The 13131-nt window shown below is 51.6% G+C and overlaps 2 protein-coding genes across 2 annotated transcripts; one reads left to right on the top strand and one right to left on the bottom strand.

Moving 5' to 3' along the window:
- The first annotated feature begins 4003 nt into the window (after nt 1–4003).
- LOC101735268 (histone H4) lies at nt 4004–4698 on the top strand. The gene has a single exon (XM_031901831.1). The coding sequence runs from the start codon at nt 4137–4139 to the stop codon at nt 4446–4448; it is 312 nt and encodes a 103-aa protein (XP_031757691.1). The 5' UTR covers nt 4004–4136; the 3' UTR covers nt 4449–4698.
- A 621-nt stretch (nt 4699–5319) lies between these two features.
- On the bottom strand, nt 5320–5891 carry LOC100487067 (histone H2A type 1). Its single transcript, XM_031901830.1, has one exon. It carries the CDS (start codon nt 5770–5772, stop codon nt 5380–5382), a length of 393 nt encoding a protein of 130 aa, XP_031757690.1. The 5' UTR covers nt 5773–5891; the 3' UTR covers nt 5320–5379.
- Between the last annotated feature and the right edge of the window lie 7240 nt (nt 5892–13131).

The following is a 13131-nucleotide window of genomic DNA, read 5'->3' as shown; positions in this document are numbered from 1 at the left end:
ATAGGCGCATAGAGCACTCAATAACACAGGCACTATACCAGGCGTTGCCTACTTCTATACGGCACTTATGGTAAATAGTGCTCACCGGGGTATACAGGTACACTGATATGCCACAGGCACTATATCACCAGGGCGAATATACTATAGTGCCTCAGGTACTATAGGGTATAGTACCTGGGAGTATACCCAGGGTCGCCTACTCTGGTATGTACCTGGGGTATAAAGTTCCGGTGGGCCCTAGGTACTAGTGCTAATAAAGTGGCCTGTGTAAAGCCTAGATCCATGTGGGTAACTCAAGGTCCCAGGCACTATGTAGGCCTGTGCTAACAGTTAGTATAGCAACTATAGGGCTATAGTGCCTGGGTGCATATATATACGTGCGCTGCGTATAGGTATCCCAGTGCGTATAGTACCTGCACTATAAACTCCAGGCACTAAAACACAGGCAACTATAACCAGACTATACTCCATAGGGCAACTTCAATAGTGTGACTAGCTACAGCGGTAGCCAAGTAATATAGTGATGGGAGCCCAATACTAACAACAACATTCCCCAGGAGAGAGACCCCCATGTAGTTGCAGAAGGCAATAGTAGAATCATTTCTTCCTGCAAATAAAAACATAGAAGCTGATATGGCAATATTCAGTTGCAGCCAATACAGGCAGATATGACAATATTCAGTTGCAGCCAATACAGGCAGATATGACAATATTCAGTTGCAGCCAATACAGGCAGATATGACAATATTCAGTTGCAGCCAATACAGGCAGATATGACAATATTCAGTTGCAGCCTATACAGGCAGATACGGCAATACAGTTGCACCCTATACAGGCAGATACGGCAATACAGTTGCACCCTATACAGGCAGATACGGCAATACAGTTGCACCCTATACAGGCAGATACGGCAATACAGTTGCACCCTATACAGGCAGATACGGCAATACAGTTGCACCCTATACAGGCAGATACGGCAATACAGTTGCACCCTATACAGGCAGATACGGCAATACAGTTGCACCCTATACAGGCAGATACGGCAATACAGTTGCAGCCAATACAGGCAGATACGGCAATACAGTTGCACCCTATACAGGCAGATACGGCAATACAGTTGCAGCCAATACAGGCAGATACGGCAATACAGTTGCACCCTATACAGGCAGATACGGCAATACAGTTGCAGCCAATACAGGCAGATGCGGCAATACAGTTGCACCCTATACAGGCAGATACGGCAATACAGTTGCACCCTATACAGGCAGATACGGCAATACAGTTGCAGCCAATACAGGCAGATACGGCAATACAGTTGCACCCTATACAGGCAGATACGGCAATACAGTTGCACCCTATACAGGCAGATACGGCAATACAGTTGTACCCTATACAGGCAGATGCGGCAATACAGTTGCACCCTATACAGGCAGATGCGGCAATACAGTTGCACCCTATACAGGCAGATACGGCAATACAGTTGCACCCTATACAGGCAGATACGGCAATACAGTTGCACCCTATACAGGCAGATACGGCAATACAGTTGCAGCCAATACAGGCAGATACGGCAATACAGTTGCAGCCAATACAGGCAGATACGGCAATACAGTTGCACCCTATACAGGCAGATACGGCAATACAGTTGCACCCTATACAGGCAGATACGGCAATACAGTTGCACCCTATACAGGCAGATACGGCAATACAGTTGCACCCTATACAGGCAGATACGGCAATACAGTTGCACCCTATACAGGCAGATGCGGCAATACAGTTGCACCCTATACAGGCAGATGCGGCAATACAGTTGCACCCTATACAGGCAGATACGGCAATACAGTTGCACCCTATACAGGCAGATCCGGCAATACAGTTGCACCCTATACAGGCAGATACGGCAATACAGTTGCAGCCAATACAGGCAGATACGGCAATACAGTTGCACCCTATACAGGCAGATACGGCAATACAGTTGCACCCTATACAGGCAGATACGGCAATACAGTTGCACCCTATACAGGCAGATACGGCAATACAGTTGCACCCTATACAGGCAGATACGGCAATACAGTTGCACCCTATACAGGCAGATACGGCAATACAGTTGCACCCTATACAGGCAGATACGGCAATACAGTTGCACCCTATACAGGCAGATACGGCAATACAGTTGCAGCCAATACAGGCAGATACGGCAATACAGTTGCACCCTATACAGGCAGATGCGGCAATACAGTTGCACCCTATACAGGCAGATGCGGCAATACAGTTGCACCCTATACAGGCAGATACGGCAATACAGTTGCACCCTATACAGGCAGATCCGGCAATACAGTTGCACCCTATACAGGCAGATACGGCAATACAGTTGCACCCTATACAGGCAGATGCGGCAATACAGTTGCACCCTATACAGGCAGATGCGGCAATACAGTTGCACCCTATACAGGCAGATGCGGCAATACAGTTGCACCCTATACAGGCAGATGCGGCAATACAGTTGCACCCTATACAGGCAGATGCGGCAATACAGTTGCACCCTATACAGGCAGATACGGCAATACAGTTGCACCCTATACAGGCAGATACGGCAATACAGTTGCACCCTATACAGGCAGATACGGCAATACAGTTGCACCATAACAAGGCGGACACTAAAGAGTGTGACAACCTTCTCGTTAATATACTCACCACCTTTCTGCCTTAGGGTCACATTTGCGGCACTATAGGACTGAGCCTTACACTCTGATGCGAGACTCACCCAACCCCCTCCCAGTCTCAATACCCGGGGAGGCAAAGGAACAAACACCCTGTGGGGCACTAAGGCAATGGCCCCTATATATCAGCTTGTCCTACCGGTAACTGTCCGACATCTCCTCAGCCAATCGCTGCCCAGCAGGGTCACAGTGAGACCCTCATACTTACAGTTTGGTACAAACACCGGCTTATTGCCCATATCCCAAAGGCTTTGCCACTGACTGCGATGGGAGGCACAATTCGGCCATGGTTCAGACTGAACCCTCACTGCCCCACACAGGCAATAATACCCGGACCTGGAGCTTCAGCAGGTAGAGCCCGGACACCCTGCCGGTACTGGGGGGGAGCTCCAGTGACAGAAAATGAGATGGGTGCCTGGGGGGGGGGAGCCAAATTTATTGAGAACTTGTTAATTATGGTCACAGGGGATTAACCCATAGTTGCCCACTGCCATGCGAAGGAACAGGAAAATGTGTTTCTCCCCTTCTTTCAATTTGTCACATCTGTAGGTACCGGAGCAGAGTGGGGTCTGATTTCTGTTCCAGCAAATACAGCTGTGAGGTATCAGCGCCCCCTGGTGGCACATTCGAAATTATGAACAAAGCTTGTCTGAGCCTCTGTGCGTGTTGCTGGGGCAGCGGGATTCTGATACTGATTATCGGGTAAATAAAACTACATGAAATGATAAGTACGGGCACAAAAAGCTCCAGCTCTCGGGTGTAATAAGCAGCTGAGGATTTGACATCATTCAGGAATTAGATTCCGGAATCATTAATGGCTTTGAGCGAGCCAATCAAAGGTCAAGCATATTTGGAAAGTAGCCAATAGGGCAAAAGGATTTCTAATCGTATAATAAGATTTGTTAGAGAGTGCGACAAATTTACTCGTGGAAATTCTTAGTTTGTAAGAGTCTTCCCCGTATTTCTTCCGCCATTCAGAGATAATCAAACCCCTTTTGCCCCCCCCCCCCCACACTGGAAATGCTCAGCCGATTGGGGCCCCAGGGATCAGCTATGAAGTCGTGAGATCGTTCTAGTTGGAGACTGGGGATACAGTGCAGCCTCACAACCGCTCAGAGATCCCCAAGCCATTGATTCCCCGGCCCTATAGTAATATGTCTGAGCTCAATGTGTAACAGGTCATTGCATGAAATTATTTCTTTTATGTTTTATATTAAATCCCAATCAGCAAATGACACATAAATATTGTTTATTTGCAAATCGGAGGAAGAGGAGAAAAGAGATAAAACCCAACATCAGGAAGCCGTACGAAACCCCGCCCAAGTGCTCAGTTCCCTGTCAGGTCGGCTGCAGCAGCATATAAAGCGTCGCTGCCTGTAACTCCCACAGTCTGTGAGAAACAGAGATCTTGTTACCATGTCCGGACGCGGCAAAGGAGGAAAAGGTTTGGGGAAGGGCGGCGCCAAGCGGCACAGGAAGGTACTGCGGGATAACATCCAGGGCATCACCAAGCCCGCCATCCGCCGCCTGGCACGGAGAGGGGGAGTCAAGCGCATCTCTGGCCTCATCTATGAGGAGACTCGGGGGGTCCTCAAGGTTTTCCTGGAGAATGTCATCCGGGACGCCGTCACCTACACCGAGCACGCCAAGAGGAAGACCGTTACCGCCATGGATGTGGTGTACGCTCTCAAGCGCCAGGGCCGCACTCTCTACGGCTTCGGGGGCTGAATGTCCCACTGCCCTCTCATTCTCTACCCAAAGGCTCTTCTCAGAGCCCCCCACCCTCTCCCTGAGAGCTGTGATCTCTTGCCGTCAGGCTTCCGTGAGTCACGGAGTGTTTATAGGGAATTATGTGCGGAACCGTTTAGAGCAGTAATGTTTCTCCTGCATTTCTGCGCTATTTGTGTTTGCGCGCAGAATTATATCCTATCGGCCGGCGGATTGTGCCCCATGAACAATAAATCTGCCCCGCCCCCCAGCATGGATTCCCTTGTCCTTTCAATTACTGGAGGTCCTTGTGCTATAGGCGGGGCTTATATGAAACCGTACTACTCCCTATGATTGGTCGGTTAAAAACACATAAGTAGTCTGATTGGGCGCTGTAGAATACTTGCTCGCTATTGGCTAATTTAAATATTCGTTTTTTCTTGTTCCTGCTGCCGCCAAAATACCGCGGTCTTTCTATTCCCGGAGGCGATAATTTCTATATTGCGCCACACGGCAGGATATAGCGTTGAATCTTGGCGATAAGTCTCCCCTGAATGTTTCTTTCGGCTGCTATTGCAAGTTCCGTCCAACAGAACCGCCGGAAACTAGACACCAAGAGCCTAAAAACACGTTCCCATCCCCGAGTCTCAGTGAAACCCACTCAGGCGCCTCCGCGGCAGGAGACACGGCGGTGGGGGAAGGAGATGCATTACGGGCAGCGGTATCGCTCCCTCCCTGTACCCCTCATTTAGTTACTGTGGTTACAGGAATACCGGGAATCCCAGCCCTTTAGAGCCGGAGGGGGGGGGGGGCTCTGAGAAGAACCTTTGGGTTAATGAGCGGATCGGTAGATTTAACCCCGTATGTGCCACAGCCGTGTTTAGATAATGTGGGCGGCTCTGAGAAGAGCCTTTGGGTTTCTCTATAGAGATTTACTCGGCGTTTCGGAGCGTTACTTGCCCTTGGCCGCCTTGGAGCTCTCGGCTTTCTTGGGCAGCAGCACGGACTGGATGTTGGGCAGGACCCCGCCCTGAGCGATAGTGACCCCTCCGAGCAGTTTGTTCAGCTCCTCATCATTGCGCACAGCGAGCTGCAGGTGCCTGGGGATGATACGGGTCTTCTTGTTATCCCGGGCAGCGTTCCCGGCCAACTCCAGGATCTCAGCGGTCAGGTACTCGAGTACTGCGGCCAGATAGACCGGAGCTCCGGCCCCGACCCGCTCGGCATAATTGCCTTTCCTCAGCAAGCGGTGAACTCGGCCAACTGGGAACTGCAGCCCAGCCCGGGATGAGCGGGTCTTGGCCTTAGCGCGGGTTTTGCCGCCTTGTTTCCCTCTGCCGGACATGATCACAAGCTCAAACTCTCAATCCTAAACCGATTCAAAATAACGCAACATGGGGGCCGTAGCGCTCCTTTATAGTGTACTCTGTGCGCTGATTGGGTGAGTTTCAATGCAGCCAATGGCAGAGCGCTTTAGCAGCAAACCAATCAACAGTCCACTGGCTCAGTTTGATAGTTATTGACCAATCATATGCCGGTTAATTCCTAAACACAAAGCGTTTATCTGTCAAGGATTCCTATAGCAGTAGATTTTAGCTCATGTGATGGAAACAACCAATAGAAGACTCAGGTATCGGGCTGCTTGGAGGGAAACCTCAACTGTCTGGCGGTTTTATACAGAAACAATGAGTAGGAGGGAGCGGAAGTGCTGACGTTCACCGGATGCCAATGTTACCTGCTCATACAAGGGTTAATAAACCAGACGTCATATTTCTACCAGTGTAACGCTATGGGGAGAAGGCTGCCCCCCCCCCCCCCCAGTCCCACTGATACAGTATCACAGCTGGGAGCTGATTGGCTGTGGGAGAAGGCTGCCCCCCCCCCCCCAGTCCCACTGATACAGTATCAAAGCTGGGAGCTGATTGGCTGTGGGAGAAGGCTGCCCCCCCCCGTCCCACTGATACAGTATCACAGCTGGGAGCTGATTGGCTGTGGGAGAAGGCTGCCCCCCCCGTCCCACTGATACAGTATCACAGCTGGGAGCTGATTGGCTGTGGGAGAAGGCTGCCCCCCCCGTCCCACTGATACAGTATCACAGCTGGGAGCTGATTGGCTGTGGGAGAAGGCTGCCCCCCCAGTCCCACTGATACAGTATCACAGCTGGGAGCTGATTGGCTGTGGGAGAAGGCTGCCCCCCCCAGTCCCACTGATACAGTATCACAGCTGGGAGCTGATTGGCTGTGGGAGAAGGCTGCCCCCCCAGTCCCACTGATACAGTATCACAGCTGGGAGCTGATTGGCTGTGGGAGAAGGCTGCCCCCCCAGTCCCACTGATACAGTATCACAGCTGGGAGCTGATTGGCTGTGGGAGAAGGCTGCCCCCCCCCCCCCGTCCCACTGATACAGTATCACAGCTGGGAGCTGATTGGCTGTGGGATGCCCCCGGACCCCATAGCTGAGTGAGAGCAAATAGTAAGTTCCTTATACTCCAATAGCATCCTCCAGCTCCCCCCCAAGGATCCTCCGGCTCCCCCCAGGCCCACCCCCAGCATCCTGCTGTTTCCTACAGGCCCCCCCAAGGATCCTCCTGCTTCCCCAGGGCCCCCAAGCATCCTCCAGCTCCCCCCTTCCCTCCCCCCGCGGCGTCCTGCTTCCTTCCGCTCCGGTGGTGTCCTCCGCTATGTCCCGTGGCTGCCCGCTATGTCTGCGCTTTTATAAGGTTGCGCCCGTGTGTGACGTCAGTATGCCGAGCCCAACCGTATAAAAGCGCAGAAGTAGCGCGGAGCCGCGGGACATAGAGCACGCCAGATAGATAGGGAACACGCCAGATACGGATAGGGCCCGGACTACATAGTATTTCATGTTGCCACCTTGTGGCCAAACTGTAGAACTACAATGGTTTTAGTCTAACCCAGGAAAGTTACTTCCCTTGTAGATTAGAAACCTTCTAAGGCAGTGGTTCTCAACCTCCCTAATGCCGCGACCATTTAATACAGTTCCTCATGTTGTGGTGCCCCCCAACCATAAAATTATTCCTAAAGCCATCGGAAATATGTGTTTTCCAATGGTCTTAGGCGACCCCTGTGAAAGGGTTGTTCGACCCCCAAAGGGGTCCCGACCCACAGGTTGAGAACCGCTGCTCTAAGGCATATAAATTGCCAGGGAGAAGGGGCAGTTATTTTCCCAATCCCCTGTAACAGTCTGGGTACTGCTTCTGCCCACTAGCACCAACCATTTTTAAAGAAACTTCTTCTTATGGTGTTTCCTTTTCATCCCACAGGTTATCACTGGGTCTGGTTTGCCCCCCTGAGGCTTTGTTTGCCCCCCTGAGGCTTTGTTTGCCTATGCAACCCACGCAGTGTTGGACTGGCCCAACAGGATACCAGGAAAACTCCCGGTGGAGCCTGGTGCCAGTGGGCCCTCCTGCTCCTGCCCATTTGGCCTGCTTCAGGGTCATTCCCTATTTCTGAATGGGAAGAAAGAGGAGAAGCAGATGGAAGAATAGATATAGTTTGGGGAGTGGGTCTGGGGTCTAAGGTTTTCCGGTGGCCCCTGGGGTCCCCATCCGACACTGGCCCCGCAGGGCTGTAGGTGGGGGGTATAAAGGTTTGTGCTCAGGGAAGGAAGGGTAATTGTTCTAGGGAAGATTTGCTGGAACCAGTTGCCCATTATCTGTAATATGGGTCTGTAAGATGCTGGTTCTGTTGGGTCTCTCCTTAAGAGTAATTCTTGCTTTATTTGCTTTGTCCCGGGGGGGGGGGGGGGGTCTGTAGTACTAAGTGTATAGGGCTGTAAGGGGCAACTCTGATGCTAAAATCATATTCTGTGCCAGGGCAATGGGCAAACGTCTTAGATGAGAGAGCTTTGTGTCCTGCTCCTCCATTGGTCGGGGGGGGGGGGGGGGGCACAGCATTGCTAGATAATATCTGTGTATCTCTTTATTTCTGTACAGATGTGGTTTTGCTTTATATATAAAGTGAGTTATGGTCACTTTTAAATATGATCCCTATATACTCTGACCATTTATGGTGGGTTAGTTGCCCTTTAATATTAGTCATATTGAGTAATGTTGCTAATATGGGCAAAATAGATGAGTTATGAGGGATTACTTGTCCTTTAAATGGGGTTGGATATAGGATAAGAGGAGTCTGTCATGCAGTTATTTATAAGATGGGGCCAAGTCATTGTGAATACGTCCCAGTGCTACAGCCGCTCCCCATAAACACCCTGAAACCTCAGATCTGTGGCATTAATACTCTGGGAACCCCCCGCAAGTGTCGGAGTTGGAGGGACGAGGAGCTGCAGCCGCGAGACAGACATAGGGAAAGTGATGGGGCCAAGTGCCCCCTCCCTACTCCCAGCCAAGTGCCCCCCCTCACTCCCAGCCAAGTGCCCCCCCTCACTCCCAGCCAAGTGCCCCCTCCCTACTCCCAGCCAAGTGCCCCCCTTCACTCCCAGCCAAGTGCCCCCCCCTCAGTCCCAGCCAAGTGCCCCCCCTCAGTCCCAGCCAAGTGCCCCCTCCACTCCAAGCAAGTGCTTAGATTGTAAGCTCACTGGGGCAGGGACTGATGGGAATGGGATAGGGACCTTAGATTGTAAGCTCACTGGGGCAGGGACTGATGGGAATGGGATAGGGACCTTAGATTGTAAGCTCACTGGGGCAGGGACTGATGGGAACGTGATAGGGACCTTAGATTGTAAGCTCACTGGGGCAGGGACTGATGGGAATGGGATAGTGACATTAGAGTGTAAGCTCACTGGGGCAGGGGCTGATGGGAATGGGATAGGGACCTTAGATTGTAAGCTCACTGGGGCAGGGACTGATGGGAATGGGATAGGAACCTTAGATTGTAAGCTCACTGGGGCAGGGGCTGATGGGAATGGGATAGTGACCTTAGATTGTAAGCTCACTGGGGCAGGGGCTGATGGGAATGTGATAGGGACCTTAGATTGTAAGCTCACTGGGCCAGGGACTGATGGGAATGGGATAGGGACCTATGATTGTAAGCTCACTGGGGCAGGGGCTGATGGGAATGGGATAGGGACCTATGATTGTAAGCTCACTGGGGCAGGGGCTGATGGGAATGGGATAGGGACCTTAGATTGTAAGCTCACTGGGGCAGGGACTGATGGGAATGGGATAGGGACCTTAGATTGTAAGCTCACTGGGGCAGGGGCTGATGGGAATGGGATAGTGACATTAGAGTGTAAGCTCACTGGGGCAGGGACTGATGGGAATGGGATAGGGACCTTAGATTGTAAGCTCACTGGGGCAGGGCTTGAGGGGAATGTGATAGGGACCTTAGATTGTAAAGCTCACTGGGGCAGGGGCTGATGGGAATGGGATAGGGACCTTAGATTGTAAGCTCACTGGGGCAGGGACTGATGGGAATGGGATAGGGACCTTAGATTGTAAGCTCACTGGGGCAGGGGCTGATGGGAATGGGATAGGGGCCTTAGATTGTAAGCTCACTGGGGCAGGGACTGATGGGAATGTGATAGGGACCTTAGATTGTAAGCTCATTGGGGCAGGGACTGATGGGAATGGGATAGGGACCTTAGATTGTAAGCTCACTGGGGCAGGGACTAATGGGAATGGGATAGGGACCTTAGATTGTAAGCTCACTGGGGCAGGGACTGATGGGAATGGGATAGGGACATTAGAGTGTAAGCTCACTGGGGACTGATGGGAATGGGATAGGGACCTTAGATTGTAAGCTCACTGGGGCAGGGGCTGATGGGAATGGGATAGGGACATTAGAGTGTAAAGCTCACTGGGGCAGGGACTGATGGGAATGGGATAGGGACATTAGAGTGTAAGCTCACTGGGGCAGGGGCTGATGGGAATGGGATAGGGACCTTAGATTGTAAGCTCACTGGGGCAGGGGCTGATAGGAATGGGATAGGGACCTTAGATTGTAAGCTCACTGGGGCAGGGACTGATGGGAATGGGATAGGGACCTTAGATTGTAAGCTCACTGGGGCAGGGACTGATGGGAATGGGATAGGGACCTTAGATTGTAAGCTCACTGGGGCAGGGACTGATGGGAATGTGATAGGGACCTTAAGATTGTAAAGCTCACTGGGGCAGGGGCTGATGGGAATGGGATAGGGACCTTAGATTGTAAGCTCACTGGGGCAGGGACTGATAGAATGGGATAGGGACCTTAGATTGTAAGCTCACTGGGGCAGGGACTGATGGGAATGGGATAGGGACCTTAGATTGTAAGCTCACTGGGGCAGGGACTGATGGGAATGGGATAGGGACCTTAGATTGTAAGCTCACTGGGGCAGGGGCTGATGGGAACGTGATAGGGACCTTAGATTGTAAGCTCACTGGGGCAGGGACTGATGGGAATGTGATAGGGACTTAGATTGTAGCCCTGGGCGGGACACTGGGGGCAGGGGCTGTGGAATGGGAGCTATGGGAAATAGGAACCTTAGAGTATAAGCTCACTGGGGCAGGGACTGATGGCCATGGATAGGGACCTTAGATTGTAAGCTCACTGGGCAGGGACTGATGGGAATGGATAGGGACATTAGAGTGTAAGCTCACTGGGGCAGGGGCTGATGGGAATGGGATAGGGACCTTAGATTGTAAGCTCACTGGGGCAGGGCTGATGGGAATGGGATAGGGACCTTAGATTGTAAGCTCACTGGGGCAGGGACTGATGGGAATGGGATAGGGACCTTAGATTGTAAGCTCACTGGGACAGGGGCTGATGGGAATGGGATAGGGACCTTAGATTGTAAGCTCACTGGGCAGGCGGCTGATGGGAATGGGATAGGGACCTTAGATTGTAGCTCACTGGGCAGGACTGATGGGAATGGGATAGGGACCTTAGATTGTAAGCTCACTGGGGCAGGGACTTATGGGATGGGATAGGGACCTTAGATTGTAAGCTCACTGGGGCAGGGACTTATGGGAATGGGATAGGGACCTTAGATTGTAAGCTCACTGGGGCAGGGAGTTGATGGGAATGGGATAGGGACAATAGATTGTAAGCTCACTGGGGCAGGGACTGATGGGAATAGGATAGAGACCTTAGATTGTAGCTCACTGGGGCAGGGGCTGATGGGAATGGGATAGGGACCTTAGATTGTAAGCTCACTGGGGCAGCGGGCTGATGGGAATGGGATAGGGACAATTAGATTGTAAGCTCCACTGGGGCAGGGACTGATGGAATAGGATAGAGACCTTACATGTAAACTCACTGGGCATGGGACTGGATGGGAATGGGATAGGGACCTTAGATTGTAAGCTCACTGGGGCAAAGGGACTGATGGGATTGGGAATAGGGACCATTAGATTGTAAGCCTCACTGGGGCAGGGGCTGATGGGAAATGGGATAGGGACCTTAGCAATTGTAAAGCTCATCGGGGCAGGGACTGATGGGATTGGGATAAGGGACCTTAGATTGTAAGTCACTGGGCAATGGGATAGGGACGATTGTAAGCTTCACTGGGGCAGGGCTGATGGGAATGGGATAGGGACCTTAGATTGTAAGCTACTGGGGCAGGACTATGGGAATGGGATAGGGAACTTAGATTGTAAGCTCACTGGGCAGGGACTGATGGGAATGGGATAGGGCCCTTAGATTGTAAGCTCACTGGGGCATGGAATGAATGGAATGGGATAGGGAACCTTCAGATTGTAAGCTACTGGGGCGGGGCTGATGGGAATGGGATAGGGACCTTAAGATTGTAGCTCCATGGCGGCAGGGACTGATGGGAATAGCATCACCTCAACATTTGAAAATGAAAAGAGGGACAAAAAGATTGGTGGTGCGCATCGCGGCAATTTTTTGACCACGCCCACTTTTGTGGCCGCCGCAATTACGATACACACACATCCATTTTTTTTCCCAAAAATTCTCCTTTTATAATAGCTGAAATGCGGGATCAGATGCCAATGTGCTATTCCCTCATACTGGTACTAACTAAGGGGAAACATATAGCAACTCCTCATATAAATACAAATATAGAGGACAGGCAGTGAGTTATTAGTGAGTTATAACTATTCTACCGTTTTCCCCCATAACACAGTGCCCAATGCTAAAGACAGTACTATATATACAGTGCCCCATTGAGACAGTGCCGCCGATACACAGTGGCCTCCAATTGAGACATCCCCCATAACAGTGCCCCAATTGAGACAGTCCCGCCATACACAGTGCCCCCCAATTGAGAGTCCCCCCTCACGTGCCCAATTGAGACAGTCCCCCCATACACATTGAGCACAGTCCCACCCCATAACAGTGCCCAATTTGAGACGTCCCCCATAGCACAGTGCCCCAATTGAGACATCCCCCATACACGTATTGAGACAGTCCCCCCATACCAGTCCCCAATTGAGACGTCCCCCATACACAGTCCCAATTGGACCGTCCCCCCATACACAGTGCCCCAATTGAGACAGTCCCACCCCATACACAGTGCCCCCAATTGAGACAGTCCCACCCCATACACAGTGCCCCCAATTGAGACAGTCCCCCCCATACACAGTGCCCCCAATTGAGACAGTGCCCCATACACAGTGCCATTAGAAGCACATACAAGTGCCCCCAATTGAGACAGTGCCCCCATACACAGTGCCCCCAATTGAGACAGTCCCACCCCATACACAGTGCCCCCAATTGAGACAGTGCCCCCATACACAGTGCCCCAATTGAGACAGTTCCCACCCCATACACAGTGCCCCCAA

The sequence above is a fragment of the Xenopus tropicalis genome, chromosome 5 (genome assembly GCF_000004195.4).
Source record: "Xenopus tropicalis strain Nigerian chromosome 5, UCB_Xtro_10.0, whole genome shotgun sequence".
NCBI classification, from domain to species: domain Eukaryota; kingdom Metazoa; phylum Chordata; class Amphibia; order Anura; family Pipidae; genus Xenopus; species Xenopus tropicalis.
This window is presented reverse-complemented; position numbering and strand designations above follow the sequence as displayed.